Source organism: Odocoileus virginianus, chromosome 16 (assembly GCF_023699985.2).
Source record: "Odocoileus virginianus isolate 20LAN1187 ecotype Illinois chromosome 16, Ovbor_1.2, whole genome shotgun sequence".
Taxonomy (NCBI): domain Eukaryota; kingdom Metazoa; phylum Chordata; class Mammalia; order Artiodactyla; family Cervidae; genus Odocoileus; species Odocoileus virginianus.
In genome coordinates, this window is record NC_069689.1 from 3361945 (window position 1) to 3380776 (window position 18832).

At 36.5% G+C, this 18832-nt stretch overlaps 1 protein-coding gene and 1 long non-coding RNA gene across 3 annotated transcripts in view; both read right to left on the bottom strand.

Moving 5' to 3' along the window:
* UBE2Q2 (ubiquitin conjugating enzyme E2 Q2) overlaps positions 1 to 18832 on the bottom strand; it is a 57856-nt gene that overhangs the window by 18386 nt on the left and 20638 nt on the right. For both annotated transcript variants that reach the window (XM_070477639.1, XM_020908691.2), the window contains 5 exons: positions 16613 to 16669; positions 13736 to 13876; positions 10863 to 10947; positions 9452 to 9512; positions 8609 to 8699 (listed from right to left, as the gene is read on the bottom strand). In XM_070477639.1, the coding sequence (XP_070333740.1) occupies positions 8609 to 8699; positions 9452 to 9512; positions 10863 to 10947; positions 13736 to 13876; positions 16613 to 16669 (435 nt within the window). The remainder of the gene's footprint in view (positions 1 to 8608; positions 8700 to 9451; positions 9513 to 10862; positions 10948 to 13735; positions 13877 to 16612; positions 16670 to 18832) is intronic.
* On the bottom strand, positions 11238 to 13729 carry LOC139038655 (uncharacterized). Its single transcript, XR_011491679.1, has 2 exons — positions 12399 to 13729; positions 11238 to 12296 (listed from the first exon to the last, which is right to left on the bottom strand). It is a non-coding gene; the product is annotated as an uncharacterized lncRNA (long non-coding RNA).

Consider the following 18832-nt stretch of genomic DNA (forward strand, 5'->3'; position numbering starts at 1 on the left):
CTGAAGAAGCTAAAGTTGAACAGTTCCACGAAGACCTAGAAGACCTTTTAGAACTAACACCTAAAAAGGATGTCCTTTTCATTATAGGGGACTGGAATAAATAGGAAGTCAAGAAACACCTGGAATAACAGGCAAATTTGGCCTTGGAGTAGAATGAAGCAGGGCAAAGACTAATAGAGTTTTACCAAGAGAACGCACTGATCATAGAAAACACCCTCTTCCAACAACACAAGAGAAAACCCTACACATGGCCATCACCAGATGATCAACACTGAAATCAGATTGATTATATTCTTTGCAGCCAAAGATAGAGAAGCTCTATACAGTCAGCAAAAACAAGACGAGGAGCTAACTGTCTAAGGATCTAAGGATCATGAAGTCCTTATTGCCAAATTCAGACTTAAATTGAAGAAAGCAGGGAAAACTACTAGACCATTCATTCAGGTATGACCTAAATCACATCGCTTAGGATTATACAGTGCATTTAAGATTTAAGAGACTAGATCTGATGGACAGAGTGTCTGATAAACTATGGATGGAGGTTCGTTACACTGTACAGGAGGCAGGGATCAAGACCATCCCCAAGCGAAGAAATGCAAAAAAAGCAAAATGGCTCTCTAGAGGAGGCCTTACAAATAGCTGAGAAAAAAAGAGAAGTCAAAAACAAAGGAGAAAAGGAAAGATATACCCATTTGATTGCAGAGTTCCAAAGAATAGCAAGGAGAGATCAGAAAGCCTTCCTCAGTGATCAGGCAAAGAAATAGAGGAAAACAATAGAATGGGAAAGACTAGAGATCTCTTGAAGAAAATTAGAGATACAAAGGGGACATTTCACATAAAGATGGGCACAATAAAGGACAGAAATGGTATAGAACTAACAGAAGCAAAAGATATTAAGAAGAGGTGGCAAGAATACACAGAAGAACTGTACAAAAAAGATCTTCACGACCCAGATGATCACGATGGTCTGATCACTCACCTAGAGCCAGACATCCTAGAATGTGAAGTCAAGTGGGCCTTAGGAAGCATCACTATGAACAAAGCTAGTGGAGGTTTTGGAATTCCAGTTGAGCTATTTCAAATCCTAAAAGATGATGCTGTGAAAGTGCTGCGCTCAATATGGCAGCAAATTTGGAAAACTCAGCAGTGGCCACAGGACTGGAAAGGTCAGTTTTCATTCCAATCCCAAAGAAAGGCAATGCCAAAGAAAGTTCAAACTACCACACAACTATACTAATCTCACATGCTAGTAAAGTAACGCTCAAAATTCTCCAAGCCAGGCTTTAACAATACGTGAACTGTGAACCTCCAGATGTTCAAGTTGGATTTAGAAAAGGCAGAGGAACCAGAGATCAAATTGCCAACATCCACTGGATCACTGAAAAAGCAAGAGAGTTCCAGAAAAACATCTATTTCTGCTTTATTGACTGTGCCAAAGCCTTTGACTCTGTGGATCACAACAAACTGTAGAGAATTCTGAAAGAGATGGGAATACCAGACCACCTGACCTGTCTCTTGAGAAATCTGTATGCAGGTCAGGAATCAACAGTCAGAACTAGACATGGAACAACAGACTGGTTCCAAATAGGAAAAGGAGTAAGTCAAAGTCTGTATATTGTCACCCTGCTTATTTAACTTAAATGCAGAGTACTTACATCATGAGAAACCCTGGGCTGGATGAAGTACAAGCTGGAATCAAGACTGCTGGGAGAAATATCAACAACCTCAGATATGCAGATGGCACTCCCCTTATGGAAGAAAATGAAGAAGAACTAAAGAGCTTCTTGATGAAAGTGAAAGAGGAGAGTGAAAAAGTTGGATTAAAGCTCAAATTCAGAAAACTAAGTCATGGCAATCGGTCCCATCACTTCATGGCAAATAGATGGGAAAACAGTGGAAATAGTGACAAACTTTATTTTTTTGGGCTCCAAAAGTCACTGCAGATGGTGACTGTAGCCATGAAGTTAAAAGACGCTTACTCCTTGGAAGAAAAGTTATGACCAACCTACACAGCATATTAAAAAGCAGAGACATTACTTTGCCAACAAAGGTCCGTCTAGTCAAAGCTATGGTTTTTCCAGTAGTCATGTATGGATGTGAGAGTTAGACTATAAAGGAAGCTGAGCGCTGAAGAATTGATGCTTCTGAACTGTGGTGTTGGAGAAGACTCTTGAGAGTCCCTTGGACTGCAAGGGGATCCAACCAGTCCATCCTAAAGGAGATCAGTCCTGAATATTCATTGGAAGAACTGATGCTGAAGCTGAAGCTCCAATACTTTGGCCACCTCATGCAAAGAGTTGACTCATTGGAAAAGACCCTGATGCTGGGAAAGATTGAAGGCGAGAGGAGAAGGGGATGACAGGATGAGATGGTTGGATGGCATCACCGACTTAATGGACATGAGTTTGGGTAAATTCTGGGAGTTGGTGACGGACAGGGAGGCCTGGCGTGCCGCAGTCCATGGGGTCACAGAGAGTCAGACATGACTGATCAACTGAACTGAAGCTGAATATGTGCAAGAAAAGGCAAGACTGAAAACCCTGGAAGAAAACTAAAATTATAAAAATGAACTATATAGAAATTCTGAAGCTTAGAAATACAATAACTGAAATTAATAACTTGATGGATGAGTTTAACTACCGTGGAGACTTGGAAGAAAATTTTAGTATACTGGAAAAATAAGTCAGAAAGCATCCCAAATGAAGCCAAGAGAGAGAAAAAAGTGGAAAATACAGACAATAAGCAAGATGTAGGAAAATGAATTGAAAAGGCTAATCATATATGTAAAGTCCTAGAAGAAGAGCAAATGGGACAGAAGTAATATTTGAAGAGATAATGTGAGAATTTTCCAAAAATGATTAAAGATTTCATAAGATTTACCCACTGTAAATACTTCAAGAGAAACAATGGAAGCTATAATAGAGGAATGACATCTTTGAGGTAATGAAAGAAAGGAATTTCCAAGCTAAAAATCTATACCAAATAAAAATACTTTCCAAAAATGAAGTCCAAATAAAGATATTTTCCTATAAGCAGACCCACACTAAAGGAAACAAAAATGGATATTCTTCAAGCAAGAGGAAGGTCCTAGATGGAAACATGGAGAATAAAGACCATGAAGAGAGCTAATACATACATAGGACCAAATGAATACTGACGAGTTATGCAATAGTGATGTGTAAGGGTTTAGATAAAAATAGAACTAAAAGGAATGACAACAAGAGCACAGAGTACATGTTCTAAGATCTCTGTGTTGACAAGGAAAAAGAAAAACACTAACAAATTTATATTACACTTTGACAAGCTAAGGGTATGCACTGTAATTCTAAGGTGGTAAAGAAGAGTAAAGGAATGATAAGCACCATGCTAATAGAGGTGGGGAAACCGGAGTAATTTCTTAAAAATCTGAAAGAAAGGAGGAAAAAAGAGATGGTTTAAGGACAAACAGAATGAGACACTAGATTGAAACCCAAACAGCAATAACATTAAATGTCAGTAGATGATCGCTTTGGCAAAGATCAGGCTTGATAAACATATAAAGAAGGCAAAATAAGAGAAAAGAATCTTAGTTAATTCTCAGGCTGCTTTCAAATTTTCAGTCCTGGAAACTGAGGTTTCCAGAACAAAACTTTTTCTCCCAGTGAACTTAAGTAAAGACTGTAGCTAAGGTAGCCTCAGAGTGTCAGAGGTCTTGGCTTCTGACAGAGTGTCAGTGTCAGCTGAGTCCAAAAAAGGTCCCATCCACTACAACAGAGGAACAAGGTAATAGCATACTGCCTCCCATGAAGATCTGTCAGGAAGTCTAAGAGAAATTACCACCAATTTCTATGTTCAAATAAAAAAGAATTAGTCAACAACTAACGCCCCTTAAATCAAAAATCAATCTGTAGGTAAAGGAGTTAAACAAACATTTGTTTCATCCAGTTACTTCTAAGAACACAAAAATACAATGTTTACTTCTAAGAAACAGAAAAATAACAGTGTTTATTTCTAAGAATTGATGCTTTTGAACTGTGGTGCTGGAGAAGACTCTTGAGAGTTCCTTGGACTGCAAGGAGATCCAACCAGTCCATCCTGAAGGAGATCAGTCCTGGGTGTCCATTGGAAGGACTGATGCTGAAGCTGAAACTCCAATACTTTGGCCACCTGATGCAAAGAACTAACTCATTGGAAAAGACCCTGATGCTGAGAGGGATTGGGGGCAGAAGGAGAAGGGGACCACAGAGGATGAGACAGCTGGATGGCATCACAGACTCGAAGGACTTGAGTTTGAGTAAACTCCAAGACTTGGTGATGGACAGGGAGGCCTGGCGTGCTGCGATTCATGGGGTCACAAAGAGTCGGACACAACTGAGCAACTGAACTGAACTGATTTCTAAGAATACAAAAACACAGTGTTTAACTCCCTACCTCTACCCATCCTCAAGCAAGACTCTGAGGAACATATAAACTATGAAAATTAAATCCTAATAGGAGAGGGAGATAAAAAACATACTTCTGATGGCTAAAACAGGTAATCAGCTATCTATTATAAGGCAGAAAGAGAAGAAATCTATCCACACAAGAAACCAACTTAACGACAGTTATTATAATCTACTTTCGAATAAGTAGCTCACTTTTTATCTACAATTTAATAAAGAAAGGCATAGATGCAAAGTTTGGTAAAGCACAACTTGATTTAATTTCCTGTATTTTACATCACTGAATGTGTGATTCCATATGAGTGACTACAAACCTCTCTGAATTGATCATGTGACAGTGAGGCCTCCCTTCACTTTAACTAATGCCTCAGATTAACTACTCTATCAAAACCTAGGGATTCTATTCCATAAACTCTGTACCTTGGAACTCAGTAACCAAAATTTTACAGAAATAAGGTGTCAGGGTGGGGAAGGGTAGGTACAGGCACTGGGGGCAAGAGAAGAAGGTTTCTGTTAAAACAGATACATGAGAGGGAATTCCCAGGCAGTCCAGCAGTTAGGACTCCACACTTTCACTGCCAGGTTCAATCCCTGGCGGCGGAACTAAAATCCCGCAAGCCATGCCGTATATCTAAAACAAAAACAAAAATATAGATATGCGAGTTACTGTGGTATATTGACTCAGAAACTAAGAATATCAGAGTTTACAGCAATCTCACACAGTTATCTGATTTCCAAATAAACTATCTGAGCCTTCCAAGCTATTCTTAACGATGAGGAACATTCTATTTTTGAATGACTACATCATTGGATGGCTCTAAATAACTACAAATCACTTCCTTATATTGAGTTGAAAACAGTCTCTTTACAGTCTGACTTACTAATTTAACTGGCATGCCTTGTGTTCATCAAAAACAAAATCAAACTAATACTTCTACATACCCAGTCCTTCAAATAGCTGACAACAAGCTATCACAAACCCCGCTGTTCTCCTCTCCAAATCTACAATTCCATCGTCTTAGGACATGGTATGGAATCTCTAATCCTTGTACTACTCTCTAGATGAACCCAGATTTGTCTAAACAAACTCTTTTTAAAGTACTACCTCAGAATTCAACTCCATAATTCACACGTGGCCTGAAAAGCCAGACCACCACTTCCTAACCAAGCTGTGGACAAATCTAATACGGCCCCACCTCCTGCCCCTTTCCCCTTCCCAACCTGGCGTCACACTGTACCCAAAGTTTCATTTTCTTATTCTTCAGGACCCTCAAGGTGTCACCGTGGACATTCAAGGCCTCAAATACTATTCATGCTCTGAATAGCCTGTGAATCCTCTTCTTTCTGAGTCATATCTGCTATCCTCCAAAATCTATGAATTGAGATACTTATAACTTGGCAACTGAGTTTAAGGTCCTCATCACAAGGTCAGTTAGCTCAGGGCAATCTTAACCTTCCCAGGCCTCTTAAATACTTCAACCCTAGCAAAGGCCCTTCTTTCTGGTATCAGAAACCATGGTCCAGAAACACAAATCCAACAGAATCTCAGCCATCTATTTACCTCCCAGATTGTCCTCTCGGAAGTTCTATCTAGAGCAAGAAAATACAGTGAAAACACTATCCACAGTCACAAGTCTCAAAGTTTCCTGGTCAAGATTTCATATTCCTTTAAAGATATGTCTGAAAGGAGAATGTGGGAGGGGAGAGGCCCACATTGGGCTTCAAAGATACTGATACAGTTCTATTTCTTAAGCTTGGTGTTGGGCATATGATTTAATTATTTAGATTTCAAGTTAAAAATAATTTATAGAGGGGAACTCCCTGGCAGTCCAGTGGTTGGGACTTCATGCTTTCACTGTCAATGGCCAGGGGTTTGATTCCTGGTCAGGGAAGTAGGATCCCACAAGCCACACAATGTGACCAAAATAAATAAAATAAAAATCTGCATTTTTAAAAAAGATAACATCCCTAGGTTCTTTGCACCACATGAATCAGTAAATATATGCCAGATTCACTCTTTAGGAAGGTAACCCAGCTGATAGTCTCAATTTCTATAATAACAAAGCTGTGGGAAAATAGTGACATTTGGGTTATTTGAAGAAAGCTCAATCATAAATGAGGAAAAAAGCCCAAACAAGAATATACACACACAAACACTAAGTAAGCAGCTTTCAGAAAATTACTCCTTTTTGTAAGTGTAAAAATATCCTTTAATGTCTTTTCTTCCTTCAAAACATCTCATAGTCATCTAATGGTAGTGAAAGTCACTCAGTCGTGTCTGACTCTTTGCAACCCTGTGGGCTATACAGTCCATGGAATTCTCCAGGCCAGAATACTGGAGTGGGTATCCTTTCCCTCCTCCAGGAGATCTTCCCAACCCAGGGATCAAACCCAGGAGTCGCACATTGCAGGCGGATTCTTTACCAGCAGAGCCACCAGGGAAGCCCATGTTCATCTACTGTCACCTATTCCTACCACTGCCAACCTTCATTACTCTTTCGCCCAGATTAAAACCAATGCCCCCAGCTTGCCTCCCAGAAGTCTACTCTATCTTATCCAAACCCTACTCTGATGCTGATGGCATACTAATTTTTTTCAAAAATAAAATGAAAAGCCTAATAGATCAATCATACCCCTGCCTAAAAACCCCTGCTAGCTTTTTACTACATAAAGGTAAGCCCCCAGACTCTCCATCATGATCTCCAAAGCCCTACAGTTTTCCTCACAGATTTCTCTCCAGAAAGACAACAGGTCCTTAAAGAACAGGGATTACATTTTAGATGTCTCATGTCCTCAAGCCTTCTATAGCAGGGGTCCCCAGCCTCCGAGATCTAATGCCTGATGATCTGAGGTGGAGCTGATGTAATAATAATAGAATAACACAATAAATGTAAGGCACTTAAATCATCCCCAAACCACCTCCCAACCCAGTCTGTGGTAAAATTGTCTTCCGTGAAACCTATCCCTGGTGCCGAAAAGTTGAGGACTGCTGTTCATTCTGTCACACTAAAATGCACTGAAGTCTAACTGAAATAGAAAAAAAAAGTTTATCTGCAAGACAGCTGTTACACAATTTCTCAATTTCAGAGAACAAATCAAAAACAAGCTTCAAATAATTAAAACATAATCCCTTAGAAATGCTTTGCAGTGTTTTTAAACAAAAGCTTAAAACCACTACACTTATCCAGATTCCATAGTAAATCAATACATTTTATCTAGATTCCACTGCCATTCTTCTTTAACTTTTATTTTTCAGCAACTTGAAAAAAAAAAGTTGTTAAATACAACACATAAATTTAGAAAAGTATATAGGTATACTGTTACACATTAGCATGAAACTGTATCCACACAACCACCACCCTGGTCAAGAAACAGACTATAGCCAGTATCCAAGAAGCCCCTATAGATGTCCCTTTCAGCTCACAACTCCCTCCCTCTTACCTAGACATACTTGCTATTTTAACTGTATGGTACTCGCATCTTCATTTCCAAGTATGAATTCATTAATGTTTCTCAGCCTTCTTTTCATTTCTGCCCCACTAACAAGCCTTTTTAGAGTATTTTTTTTCCCTAATTCTTCCCTGTCCTGCTCCCTCACCATATTTTAACACCTCAGACATACTGTGTATCTATACACATACTATGGCCCCTTGAACAGCTACAGACCATCTTAACATCTAAGCCTTTTTCACTCCAAGGACCAATTTTCACTGCATGGGGTGTGGGGTGGGGAGCAGGGAAGGAGAGGGAGACCTGCCTTCAATGAGAATGCACGCCCTAAACAATTTAGTTTTACCTATTTTTGAGCTCTATATAAATGAAACTGTACAAAACATGTTTCTGGATCTGCTTTCTGCTCAACACTGTGTTTAAGATTCATCTATCTTGTTGTACATAGCTCTATTCCATCTTATGAATACCACAGTTCTCAATTTTACTGGGAGACACTTAGGTTATTTTTATTTGAGCCTATTATAAACAATGCTGCTTTGAACATTCTTGTGTTGGTCTCCTGGCACATCTAAGTACTCATTTCTTACAGGCTGTGTATCTAGAAGGAAAATTCCTGGACCATAGGATACAAGTACTTTCTACTTTACCAAGTTATACCAAATGGTTTTCCAAAGCAATTGTACAAATATATGTTGCATTAGAAGCATATGTAGTCCCCTTACAATTTTTCTTACCTTAAAAGAGAAGTTAAGCAAAATATATTCTATGCCTTCTTTTTCTTTTAAAATCTGAAGATCACTGTGCAAAGGACTATCAGGATCTACCCTAAAGAATGACAAAACAAAAAAAGAGTTCAAACAAAAAGGTCAGATGTTTTTTTCCTCCCTTAACTTCAAAACGGAACCATTTCGAAAGCTAAAAACAGAGCCCCTAGGGTAAGTTCCAAACAGAGAAAGTCTAAAGTTGTTCTATGGTCCCTAGAAAAACAAATTACTATAGTCTCCAATTCTTTGAGATTAAATGTCCAAAGAAGAGATCACAGTATTTTATATCTATTCTCTCAAGCAACATGCAAAGTTAGCAGTTATCCTAAAGGGAAGGGTCATATATAGTCTTCTTAAGAACTCAAAAATTTAATCTGCTTCTCTCAAACTAGATTATTAGACAAAGGGTTCAATGAGAGAAATTTACCAAGGACAAGTGAAATCACTAACAAAATCTAAATTTGTCTACAACTGTTTATATAAAGATCTCCTCAAATTTCTTTCTTCAAGTACACACTGGATACTAACTCATCAAGTTATTTATACACTTTTGTTTGGATAGTTCCTAATTGTCTAACTCCATGAAACACTTTCTCCCACAGCTGGCCCTTCTTTTTCTCCTCTTGCTTTCTCACTTTACTTATTAAGTCCAAGAAACAGCTCATTTTAACAACCTAAGAACTACTTCTATACAAACAGAACCTAAAGTTCTAAGTAAAGCCATAGTAAATAGGTACCAAATTAAGCAGGGAGGAAATCTCACTGGGATCGTCTACCATTAAAAAGAGTGGGTTAGCGTAAAAAAGCACTTACTTCTGCAGTTTAACATGCCAGTCATATAAACTGTCATTTATGAGTTCCACTGAATAAATCCCTGTAATGATATAGGGCATGTTAGTTACTCTTCACTTAAAACTGTTGCACTCGATCTTATAACTATTGCTCTGCTGTAAATGTACACACTATATACCAACAAAAGCAAGAAATTTTGCTATTAAAGCATAACAACTAAGTTATAATAATTCTTGTGCAGGAGCAGAGTATCTTATGCCCTAAATAGATAACTAAAGTCATCATGAAGAGGATTGTAGGGTTGAGAAACTGTTTACCATTCACTGCAAAAGGAAAAAAAAGATTATGCAAAATCATATGTACTTAAGACTTTTCTCCTATGCATATACAAACATTTCTATTAAAATGGAATCCCTCTACATATAGTTTTATAATTTTTCAGGGGGCATTTTTCCAGCTTAGTATATAGAAATTTATTATCAATTTTTAAAACAATTCTATAGTAATTTACTTTATGGATAAAATATGATTTTATTAAGTTCACTATATATCTGGTTATTAATTTAATTTTTTGTTACTATAAAATAATGCAGTAACAAACATGTGATGATTTAACATTTGGGTATAAATAATATTCAAATATTTAACTTTATTAGGTTCTACACACAAACTTTCAGACTTCTTATAAGAAGAACTGTTAGGACACCAAAACTTGTAATAATCTCAGAAACAAGTCTGACTTATCCATTGTTCCAGGGGAGAGGCTGATTGTTTCTAAGTAAGCTCTCATGATTTAGATTTGAGAACTCTGAAAAATTCTGAATGAATTATAATGCTACTTTTTTCAAACAAAGTAAAGTTTGACTCTTTACCTTATTCAATACTGTTAGACTCTCTGCAATAATATGAAGGAATTTTACATCAGTCATGGAGGTTCCACAATATTTAAGTCTTATTGGATAAGAAAGAACACTTAAGTCAAACCACAATTTTTTTTAAAAAAAACTATTTTAACTCTCTGTAACAGTTGATTATGAGTTTGTCGTTTCAAAAAAAGGAATAAAAACATAAATTAACTTGACAATAGTTCTTTGTATAATAAAACATATTCATCTTATTTACTTTCTAAAGCAGATATTTCTTGTAACTTTCCTAGAAGATAAAAATCCTATGAATTAATCCCTATCATAGAGAAAACAAACAATGTGCCCATAAAAACAATTTCTAAAAATCCAAACAATAAGTGAACTCATCCTATTTTATCCCCCACATCTTTTGGTTACTTAATTAACTTTGCATTTGCATTTCACATTCCTAAAATAAAGTTAAAAAACATTTCTGTTTCTGTCCAGTTATACTATGAGAAATGAAGTTATATTATACCTGAAAACTTTAGGCATAAGGACAACAGCAGAGATCCAGAGGTCCTTACCTGTTTTATAACTCTGTGATCTGTATATGTCCCTGAGCTCTTTCATAAGTCTATCTGAAGCTTGTACAGACCCAGACACTGCACCCTGAAACATAAAACTCGCTGTTTACCAGGATTTATTGATTCAAATAACTAAAGATTTAAGGTATCTGAACCTGAAATAAATGTTCATAATGAGACTGTAAAAATGGATCACCACTTAACATTTAAGAAGTCAAAAAAATTAAATCAATGATCATAAAGTTGCAACAGGAATACAAATTTGGAACCGGTCTGATTCATTTACAATTTGTCATCTGAAAAAAAACTTATGTCCAGATCACCATGACCACTTCAATAGCCTAGAACTAATAAGAGTCTATTTCAAATTCATCATTTTCTTTTTTGTGGTTTTACTTGGGGTGGGAAGTTTCATGTTCATAGCAAAATTAAGAGGACAGTACAGAGATTTCCTATATAACTGCCCCTCACAATCAACAGTCTCCCTCATTATCAGCATCCTTCAGGGGCATATTTCTCACAACTTATAAACCTCTTTGGACACATCATCACACCATCTTATGGCTCACTTTCGGTGCTGTATACTCTATGGATCTGGACAAACATATAATGACATGCACCCACACATTACAGTAACATACAAAGTATTTTCATTGCCCAAAACGTCCTCGGCGCTTCACCTATTAATCCCACCCCACCCCCCAATCCCTGGCAACCACGGATCTTTTTACTATCTCCATAGTTTTGCCTTTTCCAGAATGCCATATAATTGAAACAGTCTGCAATCTTTTCAGATCGGCTTCTTTCACCTGTAACATGTTTTTAAGGTTCCTCCAGGCCTATGTCCTGTCTTGCCAACTCATTCCTTTTTTTCTATCAGGGATTAATATCCCATTGCCTGTAGTACTGGATGTACTACAGTTTATTTGCTTTCCTACCGAAGACTACCTTGGTTGCTTCCAAGTTTTAGCAATTATGAACAAAGCTGCTATAAACATCTATGTGCAGGTTTTTGTGTGGACATAACTTTTCAGTTCATTTGGGCAAATACCAAGAAGCTCAACTGCTGGATTGTATGGTAAGAATATGTTTAGTTTTTAAAGAATCTGCCAGACACTATTTTCCTATTAGCAATCAGAAAAGTTTCCTGTTGCTCCATATCCTCACCAGCCATTTGGTATTGTCAGTGCTCCAAATTTTGGCTGTTTTAATAGATGTGTAGGGGCTCCATGCATTTTTGAAAACGCCACAAGACCCTCAACATGATGCATTAACTAAAGCAGTTTCCTTATAATCAATAATATTATACTAATAATCTATAGTTTACATATTAAGAAATAGAGAAACATGTCCACATACATACAACTGGTTTCAGTACTTTTCACTGTTCCAACTTCTCTGAAGATTAAAAGGCACCAGTATCTTATCCTAAGACTGAATATGAATAGAACTATTTATCATCAGATAAAAACATTTAGAATGTCTTCTGAATTAAAAAAAAAAACACCTGACCTTGTAAAATTTTAAATGCCACACCTTAAAAGTTGTACTACACTTTAAGGTGAAGTAGAAAATCTGGCTACGTTACTTGAAGAGTTAAAATCCCAGCTTCACATCTGTAGAATAGGGAGAATATTTCACACAGTGGTTATGAAAATTAAATGCAAAGATATATAAATAGTTTAAAGGACTGAGTATGTGTCATGTGATAGTGTTCAATAATTTGTAGTTGTTTGACTATAACACACAAACTGGATGCAATCACAAGATATAGAAAGCAAGAGTAAATATCTTTAACTTGAATACCACAAGCTTTCATTTTTTAATAATCAAGGTAAAGACTTGGCTAAATTTCTTTGCTCTCTAAAGAAAGATTTGCCAGTTACATTAGTACAGTAAGAAAGACTGAAGACATGAGAGTAATCTTCCTGTTTACAACACTTTTCATCTCCTTGCATAACAATTCACTCCCTGTGTTTGAGAATCTGTGCTCAGGACAAAAGAACTGGTTCTCAGATTTCATGGGGTTGATAAACAGCTTTAACAGAAAGGCAGTAGGTAAACAGTAAGTGTTGAGATGGAGAGCTGGACTTTCATTTGATATTTCTCTACACTGAACATTTTATAGATATCATTCTCATTTATTATTTACAGAAATCATCTAAACGGTACATAATGTCCACATTATAGAGTTGGGAAACTGAAGCCACACAGCTGTGTTTGTCACCACGCTGCTTCATATAAGATGTTAAGTCAAAAGAAAAAGTTACTTTTGGTTCTGTCAGGGCAGAACAAACCAGATGCCAGCTTCATGAAGAAGAGAGAATTTGAATTATACTTTGTAGGAGAGACTGAATTTAAATTTACAGATCCCATAGGAAAAGGATAAAGAGAGAAAACGGGATAAACAGGTTGGATAGTAAATGATTTCAGATGAACAGAGTAGAAAGGAGCTATCAGTAGATGAGAAATGTTAGGGGGAAAAATAAAACTAGGGCAATAAAGCATATGACTGAATCTACTACCAAGGCAGGGATGGAGGGGCCTGGCTGAGGTTGGTATCTTATTGAATTGCCCTGTATTTATATTACTTCTGTACAGTTGACTCTTGAACAAGACAAGTTGGAACTGCATGGATCCACTTATTTGCAGATTTTTTTCAATAAATACATACTACACTATCTGCAGTTAGTTGAATCCTTGGATGTGGATCTGCGGATATAGAAGGCTGGCAGTAGTCACATGTGGATTTCTGACTGTGCAAGGTCAGCATCCCTAACCTGAGCACTGTACAAGTACAGTACAGTACAAGGGTCAACTGTAATTATTTAACCACAAAAAGTCCAGGTTCTAGATATTTATATAATACTTACATTTAAATGGTCTTGCCTTTGAGTCTTCCTAATTTTCTCTAATATTGCCAAATTTTCTTTTTCAATTCCTTCATCCTCTGACTTTTTCCCACTTATAGGCTCTTCTTCCTTCATCTCATAATGATCCAAGTCTTCTATATCCTACAAAAAGATAAATTTAGCTACTCAAGCTTATGCCAAAAGTTAAATTATTCTTGACCTAGAACAGAGAAGAGAGAAACATATGTATCCTATGAGGAGAGGAGAAGAGGTTTCACCATTCAATTTAAAAGGTTCTCTCCTTTTATATCCTATATTTTAAAGCTAGAAACTGAGTAAAGCACATTTAATAATCTTACAAAGCCATAACCATCTTAAATGACTTTAAATCTCCTATTAAGAGGAATTTTTGAAATAGTACAGCATGAGGTACCAAGAACTTTAACTTGATTTCTAAAAATCTGTTAGACTTAGTTTAGTACCTAGTCTAAAAATGTGAACACAGATACAGGGATAAATCTATTTGCCCATTTCAACTTTATAACCACAAAAACAAAATTTTCATGTGCAAAATATCAGAAGTTAATTCAATGGAATGCCAGAAGACAGTTAAAATGCCAATACAGTATAATGGTTTCTTCTATATCAATAATGAAATAAAGATACAGAATACAAAATTGAATACACAGAATGTTAATTATGTCAAAATAAGCACAGAAAAGAAAGAAAAGGACATATACTGAAATATTATTATCAGCGCTTTTTCTTCTTTTCCAAGTTTTCTGTAGTGAGCACATATTGATTTTTTATAATTAGGAAAAAAGTTAAAGAAAAAGAATTCAAACACCATCTCTAGGCCAACATCATTAATCTCCACATCATTCTTCTCCCTCCTTTCCATTATCATCTGCTCTTACATATTTAAAAATTCTGCATACATTTGTATAAATCTATTATCTTACTTCCAACTTTACTTCATCCATCAAAATCTCTAAAGAAGTGGTCTATACTTTATCTCCACTTTATCAAGCAGATTAATTCATGATTTCTAGACCAGGTTGATTTAGACCACTTCCATCCAGACTCAAAGATCTTTTTCTTGGACTGCCATCTCTTCAACTCCTGTTCCTTTCTTATGTAGACCTTGTCTATGACTTCACACTTCATACAGCTAATTTCCCCTGGATTGCACATTTCAGCTATGATTTACCATATACACTTGTTTTCTTCAGAGTGCTGGACTGTATCTCCTCCTCCAACTTCAACCTCAGCCATATTCCAACCCACAAAATTTCTCCACTCAGTATTAAACAACACAGAAGTCATCATTATCATCTTTACAAAACAATATTCACGGTACACTATTTTCTGCTTAAGGCCTTATCAACAATCACACCAAATATAAACAAATATTGTCTCTAATTCAAAACTTAGCCATCTGCTTTTTCTAGACAAAGTTGCTTTCCAAGACTCCAACACATCAATCGTCTTCCAAAAGGACAACCTCCAATGTACTCAAACACCATGTCCAGGGTTGTTCTGGGCCTTTTTACCACATTATTTTAGTTGCCTAGAATATCTTTTCACCTATCCTAATCTGACATCTCCAAAGTCTATTCTACCTTTTCAGGTTTCCCCAAATGTTGCTGTCCTTCCTTCATACTATCTTGTGAATGGAAAAAAGAAAGGTACATAAACTCTTTGTGAGTACCATGTCTACTTTATTATATACTGGGCTCAATAAAAGGTTTAAAATTTTAATTCAGTTTATTCCAAAGTTAAACTGCATGTAAACATTAAAAAAAACTTCCTATCTCTCCAAAATCCATTCTCATGGGATAATGTTAAGAATTATTTTAGGGCTTCCCTGGTGGCTCAGTGACATGGGTTCGATCCCACGTGCCACAGAGCAGCTAAGCCCCTGCACCACAACTACAGAGCCTGTGATCTGGAGCCCAGGAATGACAAAGTCTAGGGCCCACGTGCTGCAGCTACCGACGCCCCGCACCCTCGACAGAGTCTCTGCCGGGCAACAAGGGAAGCAACCGCAATGAGAAGCCCACGCACTACAAGGAAGAACAGACCCTGCTCTAGAGAAAAACTGGCACAGCGACGAAGACTCAGCACAGTCAAAAATAAAGTTATTTTTTCCAAAAAAGAATTATTTTTACTTTCAGACTCACAAAACAAACCTCCAACTACATTTAGTTATAAGGCATCCTAAGAAGTGAATTTTAGATTTAAATTTTTCCAAATCAAGAAAAATAAGGTAATAACTTGAATCAATTCTAAGACCCAAAACAGAAAAATGTTTTAAAACCAAGGTTGTGGAACTTAAATGCCTTTTATCAGGTCAGTATAGAGAAAGAGATCATTACAAAGTTTGAATTTAAATGCAAAGCTTCAGAGTCTGAAAACTTCTAAAATTTTATCAATGACTGGCAACTAAACTGATGTTAAGTTCAGTATCTTTGGAATTTCCTCTTTGACACTCTTAAGTTTTCAAAACGAGATAGTTTTCATTACTTCTAAGGAAGAGTCCCTTAAATGTTCTCAAATTCCCCTTTCATTCAAACTTTTGAAACTTAGTAGTTCCTATTCTTAAACCAAATCAGGTTAAGTATTGATTACTGTTAAATGCAAATGCAATTTTAGTACTAAATGTTAAGGGCTCTTATTTTCCATGAAATCAAATCCAAGGACATCAGATAAGCAATTTGCTAAAGAACATATGATGAATTAGAGATAAAGCCAGATTTTAGAAAATGTATTAAACTTCAAATACAATGTACTTCTCATTATTCCACATTAACAACGGTTTTATCAAGATTAGAAAATTACTAAAATGTCCAAAAATGAAGATATTTATGAAATGTTACTTTTACATAAAATACCTACTTCAGCCATCTCTTCCTCTTCCTCCTCTTCTGAAGTCACCTCTTCTGTTGTCCCATTCTGAAAAGAAAAAAGTTTGCCAGGACTACACAGAACAAGTTAGCACACAGCATATCAGAAGTCTTTATGGACAAACTTGTCTATGCAATTTGTCCATGGACAAATTGTCACTGCAATTCCACTAACAGCTTATTAAAGCTGAAACATTTACTCTTAAATTCTGCTTTGACAAATATTTATCAGCTTTTTAAGAAAAATTTTGAAAAATTCAACTTAACAGATGCCTTAGAAATTAACAAAGCCAATTAGTCAAATATAAAGCAAACAAGAAGTTTTAAAACATATTCTAATTACTATTTTAAATATTCTAATTTAAAATAAGAAAACATTTTATACATATCGCTATGCCTATAAGGCCAATGGCTTATTTTTGGCTTAAAATACCCCAAACCAAGGGTTCCTTAAAATATCTACCTTTTAAGGTTTGAAAAATCTGAATCTTTCCATAAACTCTACAGTTTACATTTTAAAAGGTTAAATGCGTTATAAAGGCATAGACACTGCACAAAACTAAAAGTTATAAAGTAATCACCATTTCACTAAAGAGTTATTTTTCTTTTTTATAACATGCTATTTATCACAGAATATTTCTGGATGAGCTACAACTTAACTCTCATTCACAATGAGTCAGATAGGGTTTTAAGAAGAGCTTTTATATCTAGTTTAATCAGAGTTCATAAAGACAAGCTTCCTGGACCCAGAGCACAGTTATCCAGGACACAGAGTTCTCTAGGACTTTAAAAACTTGGTCTTTTTTTTCCCCCAGAAATTCTTACTCTATTTGTCCAACTACAGCTGGTAAGGATCACACTCATATAGGAGGTCAACCTTGCTGGCCTCTTAGTGTCAGAACCAGAGGAAAAAAACAATTTTGTAATGTAACTCAATGCAGCAGCAAACTCTCCTAACAGATTTCTCTCTTCCTCTTACTCAGGAACTACAAAGGCCACCTGCCAAGCACCTCCCATTCACATGCCACAGGCAGAGCACAGGTTTGAAAAACCAGGAGCCACAGCAGAGAAGAGTGACAACTGCAGAGGACACTCCTAACAACTCATACCTCATCTATAAATGAGGAGATCATTGGGCATCATCAGATATTTGAAGAAACTAGCAATCTGAAAGAAAGGCACCAAGTTAAACAAGCGGAAGTGACCTGAAGCATGATCGATGAAAGCAATAAAACAATTTAAAACCTAAATTGGAGGGACTTGCCTGGTGGTCCAGCAGTTAAAGAACCACCTTCCAATGCAGGGGATATGGGTTTGACCCCTGGTCGGGGAACTGAGATTCCATATGCCGCAGGGCAACCAAACCTGTGTGCCACAACTACTGAGCCCTTACATCCTTGGAGCCCACACACCATGACTAGAAAACAGTCCATGAACTGTGACACAGACCCAGCGTGTCGCAACTTAAGACCAAAAATTAAACAAATACTTTAAAAAATCTAACTGGAATCTTTAGCAGTAATTGAGAAGATACTGCATCCACAAAACCTAAAAATATTACTATGTAAAAGAACAAGAGAGTTCTGGGAAATCAAAAATATCTCCCCTCAAAGGGAAAACAAAAAAAAAGCAACTTAGTAGAAGGGCCAGAGAGCACAATGGACCTAAATGAACAAATATTTATGATTAAAGAAGACAACCAAACTGTGACATTCTCCTAAAATGTGGAGAAAAAGGAGATGGGGGGTGGGGTGGAAAGAAGGGGATTAAAATAAGAGAAGAGTTAAGGGAAAAGAGACCAGAATACAGAGATCCAATATTCATTCAGAAAATGAGAGAAAGAAAGAGACAAATGTTACCAACCTAAAGAAGGATGTCAAAATATCAAGTAGCTCTGAATGCCCCAAAGTAATGTTGAAAAGTAAAACCCCATGCTTTACAGTTAAAGAAAAAAAAAAATCAACTTCCAGAGAGAAAAAGTATAAAGAACTAAGAATCAGACAGACTTCAGACTTTTCATCTATAACAAAATATACCAAAAGAAAAAAGTATAAAGAACTTGGAAAAGACTCAGCTATGAATTTAGAATTCCCTGAGTTCTATCAGGATGCGAGCCATACCTGTGTTTATTCAGCACTTATACAGAGTCCTTTACACAAAGTCAAATAAATATATTAAATAAATAATAAAAACAGACACTGAGTATTCAAGG